Raw genomic sequence first — 15,852 nt, 5'->3', positions numbered from 1 at the left:
TTGAGGTGATGACCTAGGAGATCAGACCATTTGGTTTTTTGGAGGAATAAGGGTGACGGCGTGTGAAGTCTGAAAATCTTTTGCAGTTTGTTCCAGCAACTGGAGACAGAATGGAAATGAAGGATGGCAACAAGGATGTGACCAGTGTGAGAGATCTATCAGAATGCATCTTCCTTTTGTGACAAGTGACAAGGCGAATGGCATTTGGGTAAACGAAGTCTAATTTCTTGAGATTTTGCTGTTATGTTCCGTCCCTACTGGAGAATCTTTCCTAGATACAGTCTATCAATTTCTAGTTGTCGCTTGATCTTCTTCAGGGGTTTTAGGCTGGGTGTCTGTATATATATGCACATTTGGACAATTGTTGATGTAAGAAGCACTTCATTAATTTGAATGAGGTAACGGAACGTTTTTAGGCAGCCTGGGTGTAGGATGCTTTTTTTACGAAACAGGAATCCATTTCTGGATTTGTGGGTCAAGAATGACTCTAACCACCTACCAAGATAAAGTATTTGTACATGATATGACATTCATTTAAGGTGAGACATTTTTTGTGGGGCAGGCAGGTAGAAGTACTTTCCAATGAAAGAGCTTGCGTTTTGTTTTACTGGAAATCAAGAAAGAGATGCTGTATGTTATTGACGTACAGCAAACGATGGTCAGGATGAATACAAGAGAGTGTTGTGTCTACATGAAAGTGAATGAGGGATATTTTTTGCAGTAGGTGAATCATTACTAAAGCATACAGAGAAAAGGGATATCCCTTTCCTCTGTAGGAATTCCCAACGAAACAGTCACTGGGTTTGGACAGCAGGCCCTGGGATTTTACATACTGCATGCAGTCGTAGAAATAGCGTTCAAACCCAGCTGGGCATCTTTGCTGTTTATCTTAAAAAGATATGTCTTTAGGATCTTTAGTTCTGCTGAATTACACCCGTGGCCAGCTCTGAAGCCTGACTGTACAGCAACCCCTGTGGGACTCAAAACGTTGGGTTAACTGTTTGTATACCAGGTATTAAAAAACTTTAAATAGGCAGGGCAGAATGGAAATCAGCCTATAACAGTTTGGGTTTAGCTTGTCGCCCCCTTTGAAGGGACACATGACAACCGTAGCTTTCCAATCTTGGGGGATTTCAGAAATATGTAGTGAGAGGTTGAACAGGCAGGCAATAGGGTCTGCAATAAAAAAGGCAGACAGACAGCTTCAGTTAAAAAAGGCAGGTAGACAGCTTCAACTTAAAAATGCAGACAGACAGCTTCAGCTAAAAGAGGTTGACAGCCATCTTTAGCTAAAAAAGGCAGACAGACAGTTTCAGCTAAAAGAAGGCAGACTGACAGCTTCATAAAGAATGGGTCCAGATGATCGAGCTAATTTGTTATGATACACATTTTGTAGATTTTTCCACGTCTCATTCACCTAAAATGGAGAAAAGAGAAACTAAGTGGGAGACCTGAGAGCAGAACCGTTGTAGCAAAGCTGGAGTAGAAGCATTTAAAACAAGTATATAGTGTTGAATACACTCTCAACAATATCTTTCCCATTTATATTGTGTTTATAGTTCTCTTTTCTTAGTTGCAGGATCTATTTTGGATGGTCTCACTGAGGAAGTAGAAAGAAACATATATAAATTAACATCCTGAAACCAATTTGTCATTCTAATGCATGTGGTCGTCAAGGCCAACAACGGCCAGCGTGTTCCGCCCATTATTCCTGGATAAAAGGGTGGTGTCACCAGGTTAAGAGGGTGGTGTCACCAGGTTAAGAGGGTGGTGTCACCAGGTTAAGAGGGTGGTGTCACCAGGTCAACAGGGTGGTGTCACCAGGTTAAGAGGGTGGTGTCACCAGGTTAAGAGGGTGGTGTCACCAGCTTAACAGGGTGGTGTCACCAGGTTAACAGGATGGTGTCACCAGGTTAAGAGGGTAGTGTCGCCAGCTTAACAGGGTGGTGTCATTACTGTAGGACTTTACTGTAGGATTTGTGTTAAGTTTTTTATTATTATGACAAAGAGATTTGGGACTCCTCCTTGTGGAATCCTACTGGAGAAAGACTAAAAGAGCAAATTGTCCACAACCTATCTGTCGGTAGAACTCTGATCTGAACACTTCAACATGTCTGATATTTTCTATGACATATAGTAAGTATTAAAACAACTGCAGTCTCAAAAACAGGTAAAAGTTGTCATGGCAATAACCCAAATTAAATCCCGCTTATGTGAATCCATGATATGGAGGTAAGACACTATATGATGTTGCTATGTAGGTTCTTCAGTCACGAGGTGCTCAATGTGGAACGTGGCGGAAGGCAACGGATGCCCGGATTCCAGCTCCAATCCTGAATGCCGACTGGTTAAAAGCTGCTGTATGTTAGATATCCTGAATGCTGACTGGTTAAAAGCTGTTGTATGTTAGATATCCTGAATGCTGACTGGTTAAAAGCTGCTGTATGTTAGATATCCTGAATGCTGACTGGTTAAAAGCTGTTGTATGTTAGATATCCTGAATGCTGACTGGTTAAAAGCTGTTGTATGTTAGATATCCTGAATGCTGACTGGTTAAAAGCTGTTGTATGTTAGATATCCTGAATGCCGACTGGTTAAAAGCTGTTGTATGTTAGATATCCTGAATGCTGACTGGTTAAAAGCTGCTGTATGTTAGATATCCTAAATGCTGACTGGTTAAAAGCTGTTGTATGTTAGATATCCTGAATGCTGACTGGTTAAAAGCTGCTGTATGTTAGATATCCTGAATGCTGACTGGTTAAAAGCTGTTGTATGTTAGATATCCTGAATGCTGACTGGTTAAAAGCTGCTGTATGTTAGATATCCTGAATGCCGACTGGTTAAAAGCTGTTGTATGTTAGATATCCTGAATGCTGACTGGTTAAAAGCTGTTGTATGTTAGATATCCTGAATGCCGACTGGTTAAAAGCTGTTGTATGTTAGATATCCTGAATGCTGACTGGTTAAAAGCTGCTGTATGTTAGATATCCTGAATGCTGACTGGTTAAAAGCTGTTGTATGTTAGATATCCTGAATGCTGACTGGTTAAAAGCTGTTGTATGTTAGATATCCTGAATGCTGACTGGTTAAAAGCTGCTGTATGTTAGATATCCTGAATGCTGACTGGTTAAAAGCTGCTGTATGTTAGATATGCTAAATGGTTAAAAGCTGTTGTATGTTAGATATCCTGAATGCTGACTGGTTAAAAGCTGTTGTATGTTAGATATCCTGAATGCTGACTGGTTAAAAGCTGCTGTATGTTAGATATCCTGAATGCTGACTGGTTAAAAGCTGCTGTATGTTAGATATCCTGAATGCTGACTGGTTAAAAGCTGTTGTATGTTAGATATCCTGAATGCTGACTGGTTAAAAGCTGTTGTATGTTAGATATCCTGAATGCTGACTGGTTAAAAGCTGCTGTATGTTAGATATCCTGAATGCCGACTGGTTAAAAGCTGTTGTATGTTAGATATCCTGAATGCTGACTGGTTAAAAGCTGTTGTATGTTAGATATCCTGAATGCCGACTGGTTAAAAGCTGTTGTATGTTAGATATCCTGAATGCTGACTGGTTAAAAGCTGCTGTATGTTAGATATCCTGAATGCTGACTGGTTAAAAGCTGTTGTATGTTAGATATCCTGAATGCTGACTGGTTAAAAGCTGTTGTATGTTAGATATCCTGAATGCTGACTGGTTAAAAGCTGCTGTATGTTAGATATCCTGAATGCTGACTGGTTAAAAGCTGCTGTATGTTAGATATGCTAAATGGTTAAAAGCTGTTGTATGTTAGATATCCTGAATGCTGACTGGTTAAAAGCTGTTGTATGTTAGATATCCTGAATGCTGACTGGTTAAAAGCTGCTGTATGTTAGATATCCTGAATGCTGACTGGTTAAAAGCTGCTGTATGTTAGATATCCTGAATGCTGACTGGTTAAAAGCTGTTGTATGTTAGATATCCTGAATGCTGACTGGTTAAAAGCTGTTGTATGTTAGATATCCTGAATGCTGACTGGTTAAAAGCTGCTGTATGTTAGATATCCTGAATGCCGACTGGTTAAAAGCTGTTGTATGTTAGATATCCTGAATGCTGACTGGTTAAAAGCTGTTGTATGTTAGATATCCTGAATGCCGACTGGTTAAAAGCTGTTGTATGTTAGATATCCTGAATGCTGACTGGTTAAAAGCTGCTGTATGTTAGATATCCTGAATGCTGACTGGTTAAAAGCTGTTGTATGTTAGATATCCTGAATGCTGACTGGTTAAAAGCTGTTGTATGTTAGATATCCTGAATGCTGACTGGTTAAAAGCTGCTGTATGTTAGATATCCTGAATGCTGACTGGTTAAAAGCTGCTGTATGTTAGATATCCTGAATGCTGACTGGTTAAAAGCTGTTGTATGTTAGATATCCTGAATGCTGACTGGTTAAAAGCTGCTGTATGTTAGATATCCTGAATGCTGACTGGTTAAAAGCTGCTGTATGTTAGATATCCTGAATGCCGACTGGTTAAAAGCTGTTGTATGTTAGATATCCTGAATGCTGACTGGTTAAAAGCTGTTGTATGTTAGATATCCTGAATGCCGACTGGTTAAAAGCTGTTGTATGTTAGATATCCTGAATGCTGACTGGTTAAAAGCTGCTGTATGTTAGATATCCTGAATGCTGACTGGTTAAAAGCTGTTGTATGTTAGATATCCTGAATGCTGACTGGTTAAAAGCTGTTGTATGTTAGATATCCTGAATGCTGACTGGTTAAAAGCTGCTGTATGTTAGATATCCTGAATGCTGACTGGTTAAAAGCTGCTGTATGTTAGATATGCTAAATGGTTAAAAGCTGTTGTATGTTAGATATCCTGAATGCTGACTGGTTAAAAGCTGTTGTATGTTAGATATCCTGAATGCTGACTGGTTAAAAGCTGCTGTATGTTAGATATCCTGAATGCTGACTGGTTAAAAGCTGTTGTATGTTAGATATCCTGAATGCTGACTGGTTAAAAGCTGTTGTATGTTAGATATCCTGAATGCTGACTGGTTAAAAGCTGCTGTATGTTAGATATCCTGAATGCCGACTGGTTAAAAGCTGTTGTATGTTAGATATCCTGAATGCTGACTGGTTAAAAGCTGTTGTATGTTAGATATCCTGAATGCTGACTGGTTAAAAGCTGCTGTATGTTAGATATCCTGAATGCTGACTGGTTAAAAGCTGTTGTATGTTAGATATCCTGAATGCTGACTGGTTAAAAGCTGTTGTATGTTAGATATCCTGAATGCTGACTGGTTAAAAGCTGCTGTATGTTAGATATCCTGAATGCCGACTGGTTAAAAGCTGTTGTATGTTAGATATCCTGAATGCCGACTGGTTAAAAGCTGTTGTATGTTAGATATCCTGAATGCCGACTGGTTAAAAGCTGTTGTATGTTAGATATCCTGAATGCTGACTGGTTAAAAGCTGTTGTATGTTAGATATCCTGAATGCTGACTGGTGAAAAGCTGTTGTATGTTAGATATCCTGAATGCTGACTGGTTAAAAGCTGCTGTATGTTAGATATCCTGAATGCTGACTGGTTAAAAGCTGCTGTATGTTAGATATGCTAAATGGTTAAAAGCTGTTGTATGTTAGATATCCTGAATGCTGACTGGTTAAAAGCTGTTGTATGTTAGATATCCTGAATGCTGACTGGTTAAAAGCTGCTGTATGTTAGATATCCTGAATGCTGACTGGTTAAAAGCTGCTGTATGTTAGATATCCTGAATGCTGAATGGTTAAAAGCTGTTGTATGTTAGATATCCTGAATGCTGACTGGTTAAAAGCTGTTGTATGTTAGATATCCTGAATGCTGACTGGTTAAAAGCTGCTGTATGTTAGATATCCTGAATGCCGACTGGTTAAAAGCTGTTGTATGTTAGATATCCTGAATGCCGACTGGTTAAAAGCTGTTGTATGTTAGATATCCTGAATGCTGACTGGTTAAAAGCTGTTGTATGTTAGATATCCTGAATGCTGACTGGTTAAAAGCTGCTGTATGTTAGATATCCTGAATGCTGACTGGTTAAAAGCTGTTGTATGTTAGATATCCTGAATGCTGACTGGTTAAAAGCTGTTGTATGTTAGATATCCTGAATGCTGACTGGTTAAAAGCTGCTGTATGTTAGATATCCTGAATGCTGACTGGTTAAAAGCTGCTGTATGTTAGATATGCTAAATGGTTAAAAGCTGTTGTATGTTAGATATCCTGAATGCTGACTGGTTAAAAGCTGTTGTATGTTAGATATCCTGAATGCTGACTGGTTAAAAGCTGCTGTATGTTAGATATCCTGAATGCCGACTGGTTAAAAGCTGCTGTATGTTAGATATCCTGAACGCTGACTGGTTAAAAGCTGCTGTATGTTAGATATCCTGAATGCTGACTGGTTAAAAGCTGTTGTATGTTAGATATCCTGAATGCTGACTGGTTAAAAGCTGTTGTATGTTAGATATCCTGAATGCCGACTGGTTAAAAGCTGCTGTATGTTAGATATCCCGTGGGGAAGTTTTTTTTTTCTTTTATTGCCGTTGTAATTGCATTGGCAACCGGTTACAGATAGCAATGGTGAACCTCAGGGGTTTGTGGTGTATTGCCAATATACCGCGGCTAAGGGCAATATACAGTGTTGCATTGTGCCAATGAACAGTTCTTAGCCAAGGTGTCTTTGCCGTTCATCACACTCACACGTGCCCTATTGCTAAAGTCTACTATGAAACGCCATAGTTGGCACAACACGGTTTCGGTGGGAAATGACAGTGTGTAGGACAGCTTTCTACGGTACACCGCCGGATTCTATAGCGATCACCACATAATCAAGGGGTGTCCACATTTTTTGCAGTGCCCTGAATAATCCTGGTGTTTTCTCATGTGGGATGGTAAGAGTGTAAACGAGCTGGAGTGTGAATTAGTGTGCGAGCATTGTAGTACAGATAGACAGTTTAACAGTGTGTCAGATGGCCTCGGGGTAGAAGCTGTTCCTCAGTCTTTCTGTCCTGGTAATGATCGTGTGTGTGTGTGTGTGTGTGTGTGTGTGTGTGTGTGCTTGCGTACATGTCTCTATGCTTTCATGCACAAGACAGAGCGAGGATGTTTATCACTGTGTTCACGCGCTACTCCAGTCACCGCGGTGTGGATGATACTTGCTTTGTCCTTGTGTTCCACATTGACTATTCATTTTTTGACTTTGACTATTACTTCATGTTAATCTGCTTGACACGGCATCTGTGCCTGAGATCGCGTATTATAGTGATGACTCAGACAGGTAGTAAGTGTTCACCGCAATTTCTCCCATCGTCTGTCTGAAGGACGCACTTACGCAGAGTAAATCTGATTCGTGCTATCTGTCCTCCGAGGGTCACCCCCATGCGTGTTCACGGTGATGGCGTCCACCGGTCCTGTTTTGGCCCGGTGGCGTTCTGTCCAAACCTCTTCCTTTACAGCTCATTCTGGTCCCTGCAAAGTCCCCTTTCTCTATAATTTGTGTTAGTGTCTATGTATGCGTGGGTGCGTGTGTGTGTGTGCGTGCGTGTGTGCGTGCGTGCGTGCGTGCGCGCGTGCGTGCCTCTATGAATGTCACGCCCTACCACGGGAATGGGATGTCGTGTTTCCATGGGAACTATAGAACTATATGAGTCCACGTGTCTAGTTGATGCTTTTAACAATCAGTCAGTCACTCCTCTGTGGGTCGGCCGGCCTTTACAGTAGATCCTGTGTGCAACTGCCTCTCAGCTGGGTCACTGTGCTGCGCACGTCCTGTCTGATCTGTCCAACAGGTGCGCTGGCACGGCTCGTCGTCCTCCACTGAGCCTGGTGGCTTGTCCAGATACAGTGAGCACAGGTGGGACTCTTCTCTGACCAGCCAGTCAAACGTGAACCGTTTAATTTACCAGTCGGTGGTGTGAGTCAATAAATCAACGACCGGTGATGAAACGTAACCCGCAACGCCACGGACCCCGGAGGCCGGACGGATGAATCGGATGAACGCCGTTCGTTCGCGATCGTCCGCTACGGGAGGAACCGTTAGGCGGCATGCGTCCGGCGCCTCCAGCAGCGACACACGGCGACGGGTGAGACGTACCTTTCAAGCCCTGCTTGCCGGCGCTCGTGTCCCCGAGTCGTTTTTCGTGCGGCGCGACCGGAGGAGGCGTTCGGGGCCGGGGCGGTCACGTTGGCTAGCGAAGCGGGAGTTGGTCACGGGTGTAGGCTTGAACCGGCCGATGTGGTACCTGCTGAGAAAGCTGCCTGACGTCATTTACACACAGGGGCTATATTGGTCCCAGCACCGGTGATGAGAAGCCTGCATGAATTCACACCTCCTGCTATACAGCCGACGCGGCCTAGGGATGAGAGGTGCGAGCACACACACACACACACACACCTGAGGCTGCTGGGGCCTGGCACCTGAGGGCCTCTGACCCACATATAGCTCAGTGTGCCAGTGTATGTGTGTGTGTGTGTGTGTGTGTGTGTTTGACGCTTACCCGCTCTTCGTTTGGTGATGCATCATTAACCCCCGACAACCTGTGCCCACACTTTCAAACACACATACTCAGCCATAGGCTCAGCTTTCTCATGTATAAAAGTGCTTTCCTGGGGTTGAGCTCTATACGCTGCCAGCGCCTACGGTTGAGCCGTACTTATTCCTATTCTCAGACACACGTACACTCGTCTCTCCTCTCTCTTTCTCTAAATTTTTTCGCGACCTCTCCCTCTCTCCCTCTCTCCCTCTGTTCTCTCCTGCTGTCTCACGCTCACATTCCCTCTCTCCTCAGTGCACCCCCCCCCCCTCTCTCTCCCGCTCTGACTCTATTCCACTTTCTCTCTCTCTATCTCCCTATCAAAGCCCTCCAGCCGAACACATTCATTAAAATAGCTTTGTCCGTCCGTAGAAAAGACGAGCTGATTAGCATAGCGGCCGCATGTTGCTGTGTTGCCTGGGCTTTGCTGCGAGTCCCTGCACACGGCGCCACACAAACCAACACTCTGTGGACACACACTTGCGTCTCTCTCTTTCTCACACACGGACACAAACTGCTGGCTTGTGTCACTGTAGCGCTGGCTCGCCGGTGAAGCGGCAGTGGAAGTGCGGGCGGTCTGCTTGGGCTGAGGAGCGGGGAGCCTCGGAGAGGAGACGGAGAGGAGACGGAGAGGAGAATGGGAGTCCGCCGTGGGCAGTGAAAATACTTCTTTTTCAAAGACAGAGGCAATGGCCACTGTCTAGCGGCATACCATTAACACTTCTCGGCACAGATTTTTGTGGTAAGACCTGCTTCTTTTTTTGCATGAATGATTTGTTTTTGCTCGAAAAAGAATAGTTGAGGCGGGGGTGTGGGGGGGTTCAGTCCCACATTTGCTTTTTAAATCTGTTTTAGCATGTGACAGTGTGTGTGTGTGTGTGTGTGTGTGAGAGAGAGAATGCCAGGAGAATTACTTTCTCCCTGACCCACATTGATAAATCTGCAGTGCAGAGTATGGGCCAATTCTTGTCGGAGCGTAATGATTTAATAATTATGAAGGATTATTTGTACACAGTAACTGTTTAATTAAAAAATATTTTGAATGTTAATTCATTTCTGGGAATGCTTGGGAACAGACTTCCTATATTAAACTTTCATTTGTTGCAGGATTCTAAGGGAGTCAACATTAGAAAATGTTTTTTGTGTTTTGTTTCGGGGGGGAAATAAATGATCCTAATTATTGTGCCCTAACTGACCCACCCTTGATGGCACTGTATATTGCACTTTAATTTAAACAATCCAACTTATTCCACTGAATAGGGAATAATGTGCAAATCTACTTATGTTTATCTACTTTGTAGGACTTTACCAATTTTAAAACCTACCTTAACCCTTCATAATGAATTCCTATCCCCAACCCTTATAACTGACCCAACCCTTATACATGACCCAACCCTTATACCTGACCCAACCCTTATACATGACCCAACCCTTATACACGACCCAACCCTTATACCTGACCCAACCCTTATACCTGACCCAACCCTTATACATGACCCAACCCTTATACACGACCCAACCCTTATAACTGACCCAACCCTTATACATGACCCAACCCTTATACATGACCCAACCCTTATACATGACCCAACTCTTATACCTAACCCAACCCTTATACATGACCCAACCCTTATACCTGACCCAACCCTTATACATGACCCAACCCTTATACCTGACCCAACCCTTATACATGACCCAACTCTTATACCTAACCCAACCCTTATACCTGACCCAACCCTTATACCTGACCCAACCCTTATTCATGACCCAACCCTTATACATGACCCAACCCTTATACCTGACCCAACCCTTATTCATGACCCAACCCTTATACATGACCCAACCCTTATACATGACCCAACCCTTATACATGACCCAACCCTTATACCTGACCCAACCCTTATACATGACCCAACTCTTATACCTGACCCAACCCTTATACATGACCCAACCCTTATACCTAACCCAACCCTTATACCTGACCCAACCCTTATACCTGACCCAACCCTTATTCATGACCCAACCCTTATACATGACCCAACCCTTATACATGACCCAACCCTTATACATGACCCAACTCTTATACCAGACCCAACCCTTATACCGGACCCAACCCTTATACATGACCCAACCCTTATACATGACCCAACCCTTATACATGACCCAACCCTTATACATGACCCAACCCTTATACCGGACCCAACCCTTATACATGACCCAACCCTTATACCTGACCCAACCCTTATACCTGACCCAACCCTTATACACGACCCAACCCTTATACACGACCCAACCCTTATACACGACCCAACCCTTATACACGACCCAACCCTTATACACGACCCAACCCTTATACATGACCCAACCCTTATACATGACCCAACCCTTATACATGACCCAACCCTTATACATGACCCAACCCTTATACATGACCCAACCCTTATACATGACCCTTATACCTGACCCAACCCTTATACCTGACCCAACCCTTATTTCCTGACTCTGACTCCTAACCCGGTCTCATCGCTGTCCTGGTGCCGTGTTAATCTTCTTATGCTGTGCTTCACCCGTAGACCTTTGCTTTTGCCAAAGTGACAGACGTTTTTGTGCCCTGGACAAACATTAAAAGTGACGTGAGCCTCTGAGACGTTGTTGTACACACACTCACACAGGCAGCCTCAACCTGCTGGATTGGGAGGAAGTAACCTACCAGTCATGTCTGGTGGAGTGTGTGTGTGTGTGTGTGTTGGGTGTATGTGGTTGTGTGTGGGTGGTTGACAGGAGAGATGCGGGTGGGTGTTTGTAGATGTGAGTGGGTGGAGGAGAGCATAGGTGCATGGGAGTGTGTGAGCGTTCAGGGGTGTCATGACAATGACTAACTGGTATAAGACAACAAGATCCAGCTTGTTCGCCGACAATAACGTGTATCGACAGAGACACAGGCAGATTATTTCTAAAGAGAAATAGACTTAAAGAAACAAAAAGAGAAAGCGAGAGGGGATAGAGGGACAGCCCAGAGTCTATTATGAGTGGATTAGCATGTAGATGGTTACTTAAAATGTCAAAATGAGACAACACGTGGAATGCCTATGAAGCTCCCTGACCGCTACACTGTCAGGGAACATAATGTTCAGGTTTGTGCTTGTATAGACACACTGGAGAGAACGGCCCTGAAAGAAAAGTTGTATGTGAAGATTGTCCCCAGAGAGCGGACATATGGAGTGGGAGTAGGGTGACGACAATGATTTAAATAAATACAAATATTACATTGACCTTTTAGTCCTTCAGCTGTCGCCATTATCCAGAGCGACTGGCAGTAGTGAGTGGATACGTTTTCTGACCTGGTCCACCTTAGGAATCAAACCCACAACCTCTGGTGTTGCAAGCGCTATCCTCTATCTACTGAGATACGGTACAGACTTAACTATCTTAAGATGAATGCACTGTAATTCAGTCTGGATAAGAATATCTGCTCAACGACTACAAAATGTAATGTCCATTAATGGACATAGTAGGGTGAAGAGGCTGGAGGGGTGGAGTCAGCTGGGTGTAGAGGAAGAAGGAGGGATGGAGTCAGCTGGGTGTAGAGGAAGAAGGAGGGATCGAGTCAGCTGGGTGTAGAGGAGGAAGGAGGGATGAGTCAGCTGGGTGTAGAGGAAGAAGGAGGGATGGAGTCAGCTGGGTGTAGAGGAGGAAGGAGGAATGGAGTCAGCTGGGTGTAGAGGAAGAAGGAGGGATGGAGTCAGCTGGGTGGAGTGGAGGAAGGAAGGGTGGAGTCAGCTGGGTGTAGAGGAGGAAGGAGGGATGGAGTCAGCTGGGTGTAGAGGAGGAAGGAGGGATGAGTCAGCTGGGTGTAGAGGAAGAAGGAGGGGTGGAGTCAGCTGGGTGTAGAGGAAGAAGGAGGGATGGAGTCAGCTGGGTGTAGTGGAAGAAGGAGGGATGGAGTCAGCTGGGTGTAGAGGAAGAAGGATGGATGGAGTCAGCTGGGTGTAGAGGAAGAAGGAGGGATGGAGTCAGCTGGGTGTAGAGGAGGAAGGAGGGATGGAGTCAGCTGGGTGTAGAGGAGGAAGGAGGGATGGAGTCAGCTGGGTGTAGTGGAAGAAGGAGGGATGGGCACAATTTGGGAAATAGATATGAATCAATAGAGTGAATCAAAATCTTAAACAGCATATGAACTCAGACAGGCATCCATTCTGCATGGGAGAAATTTACTTTTGACTAAAACTGGGAACTGGATCCAAATCTGATTGAATACTACCCATAGCATACAATCTTTTCCCCAGGGGAATCAGATCTATATTTTCCCCAGGGGGATCTGGTCCATAGGTATTTTGTCAGAGGGGTTCTGGTCCAGGGGGTTCTGGTCCAGGGGGTTCTGGTCCATTGGGTTCTGGTCTGAGGAGATCTGGCCTGAGGGGATCTGGTCCAGGGGGATCTGGTCCATAGGTATCTTATCCAGGGGGATCTTGTTTATTTGGGTATCTGGTCCAGGGGATCTTGTCCATTGGGATCTTGTCCATTGGGATCTTGTCCATTGGGATCTGGACCATGGGTATCTGGTCCAAGTAGATCTGGTCCAGGGGTTCTGGTCTATGGGTATCTGGTCTGAGGAGATCTGGTCCATTGGGATCTGATCCAGGGGAATCTGGTCCAGGGGGATCTGGTTCATTGGGATCTGCTCCATGGTTATCTGGTCTGAGGAGATCTGGTTCATTGGGATCTGGTCTATTGGGATCTAATTGTGGATGCAGGAGGAAGGAAGCCTCCACATGCCCCTTCTCTTTGGATTATGTTCTATGTCTATAATTGTCCTGGGATGGGAATCCCCCAGTTGAGTGTCTCTCTCTCTCTTTTTGAAATCATATCTTATTTATTCCTTATTAGTCTTTTTTATTTATTCCCATAGTCTCTTTTCCAACCATCATATTTCTATGCTGTCTGGCTGACCTACTGGCAGGCTGAATGACTATCTGACTGGCCAATTGGCTGTTAGGCTGACTGGCAGGCTGACTGAGTTGCTGCCTGGCTTTCTGGCTGACTGGGAAGCTGATTGACTAACTGGCCGACTGACAGGCTTGCCAAAGAACTGGTTGGCCACCAGACTGGCTTGCTGGCTGAAAGATTTACTGACTGTTTCTCAGTGTCATAACAGTCTTTCTGACTGTCTCGCTAATTGGCTGAGAGCCTGACTGACTGGATAACTGACTGGCTGGTTGATTGGCTAACTGGCTGCATCCGAAATGACAGCCTGTTTCTCAGTGTCGTAATGTTGCCTTCTGAACCACCCAGAAACATCTTTGTCATGACTTTCTCTCTTCTCTCTCCTTGTCATCCTTTTGTTTTTGATCATTTATTTTCTGTCTCTTTCTCCACTTCTCCTTCTTTCAACCTCATTTCCCAATTATTTCTGTGAAGGGGAAGTCAGTGTGTGTGTGTGTGTGTGTGTGTGTGTGTGTGTGTGTGTCTGTGAGAGATAGAAGGCGTAGGGAATAATGGATGATGATGGATGATGATGAAAGGGTATGTTCAACTGTACCTAATTATTAACAGAGAAGTGAAAAAGACTGCAACAGTTTGTTGTTTCTGTATTGAAAAACAATTACAGAATACGTTAAGATTCTGGGAACTTGCTGGAGAATTCCTCATTTTTCCCCCAATTCAACTTAATTCTAGACATCCCTTAACCAGGAAAATTGCGAGGCATACATTTTGTACCCTAAAATTGAAGCAGAAAATAGACAACAATTCCATTGATTTGTTTTAATGATTGGGACAGGTATAATGCAGTGTAACATTTTGTTTCTTTGGGCTGTTGCTAAAGGTGTTTTCATGATTCCACAGTAAGGTGCCTGCGTCCAGCTAAGAGGAGACAAACAGAGAAGATACAATGAGGAATATAGGGGACAAAGACCTGCAGAAGACCAGCACCTACATCGTTCCCTGCTTCCTATTGGTGGAGGTGAGTGGGCAGCCTACATCAACCAATCATTAGTACAATATTTTTGAAGATGGATACATTCAAATATTTCAATCATCCCTTTCTCTTCCCTTTCATCACAGAAAGCCATTCTTACATATTGGAACATGGCCTCCGGTTAGAGACCCTTTTGTTCTTTACTCAGTCTACTCCTGTACTCCTTCCCTCGTCATCTTCTCTCTAATTCCCATAGGGACTCAGACTAGCGTCTCATCACCCTCAGATGTACATTATTTCCTAATGAACAGCCTAATTAAATGCAGGAAATGCAATTAGCCCACTCAGCCGGTAACAGGCTACGCTAATGCTTATGCTTTGACCAAAGAGCCGACAGCCAGGGCTAGCTCAGCAAATGAACAGTTAGCAGTTTAAGCGTTATCACAAGGTAAGAGTGGTATTTTAAAATGCTTATGCACTAAAGCTAACGAGTCATCCCTGGCTGTGCCCATGGAGATGGGTACAGAGTTTAGTAAGTTAGCAGTTTTTGCATTAGCATAGCTTTTTATAGGTTGGTTTGGTGTTTAGCCACAAGACCCTCTGCAGCTACATCCCAGGGGGCTTCATGGCAACAAGAGAGGACTAATGTGTTGTTGTTCAACTGTGGTTTGAGAAATTGTAGGGCTAGAGAGTTAGACAGCAAGCGCCTGCCACTAAGGGGCTACAGCCGCAGGTCGGGATGGTGTTAGATGTAGCCAGCGACTGCAGTGCTGTCCCATAGCGTGTCAGGATTTTAAAGCAGTTTGTTTTTGAACTTCAGAGAAACAGCGGTGACCAACGGCAGGGGTTCAGGCGGATGAGTCGGAGTTCGAGCTGCGCTGCCGGACATACAGTCTGCATACCTTTTCTATGGTGAAGTGGTGGGGGGAGGTGTGGTGAGAGGCATTGTGAGGGGTTTGGGAGGTGTCTAGGGAGGTGTGGTGTTGGATTGAGGCTAAGTTGTTCCTTTCTCCTCTGCCATTTGTATTGCTGTTAAGTGAAAAACGTATGAAACTTTTTTGGTTCCATAGAACCCTCTGTAGAAATTCTTCCACGGAATTCTTCCAGGGTTCATACAGGAACCAAACAGGTTTTACCTGGAACCAAAACAGTCAAAGGGTTTCCTCACAGGGACAGCTAAGAACCCATTTGAAACTCTCTTTTTCCTGACATGCCTGTTACATGTAGTTAAAGGGCTGTTTCCTAGTATGGCCGTAGGTTTCTGGTAAAAAGCAGTTTAATATATCCAGGGATTCCCAACTTAGGGGCATGCCCCTAATTTGGGGTACCGATGTTTAAAAGGTGGGTGTGAGAACTTAGTTGTTTTGAGTGAATAGAATTTGTATATTTGCAGAT

At 44.2% G+C, this 15,852-nt stretch overlaps 1 protein-coding gene across 3 annotated transcripts in view; it reads left to right on the top strand.

Moving 5' to 3' along the window:
• Positions 1-8,847: 8,847 nt before the first annotated feature.
• plppr2b (phospholipid phosphatase related 2b) overlaps positions 8,848-15,852 on the top strand; it is a 35,558-nt gene continuing 28,553 nt past the window's right edge. For 2 of the 3 annotated variants that reach the window (XM_010872821.4, XM_010872823.4), the window contains exons 1-2: positions 8,848-9,285; positions 14,385-14,502. In XM_010872821.4, coding sequence (XP_010871123.1) covers positions 14,431-14,502 — 72 coding nt within the window. In that variant the 5' untranslated portion in view covers positions 8,848-9,285; positions 14,385-14,430. Of the gene's footprint in view, positions 9,286-14,384; positions 14,503-14,603; positions 14,638-15,852 lie in introns of those variants that run through there. The other variant, XM_034294513.1, reaches the window with a different exon arrangement.

Source organism: Esox lucius, chromosome 9 (assembly GCF_011004845.1).
Source record: "Esox lucius isolate fEsoLuc1 chromosome 9, fEsoLuc1.pri, whole genome shotgun sequence".
Classification (NCBI taxonomy): Eukaryota; Metazoa; Chordata; class Actinopteri; order Esociformes; family Esocidae; genus Esox; species Esox lucius.
The sequence above is the reverse complement of the archived record's forward strand: the minus strand, read 5'-3'. Positions and strand labels throughout refer to the sequence as shown.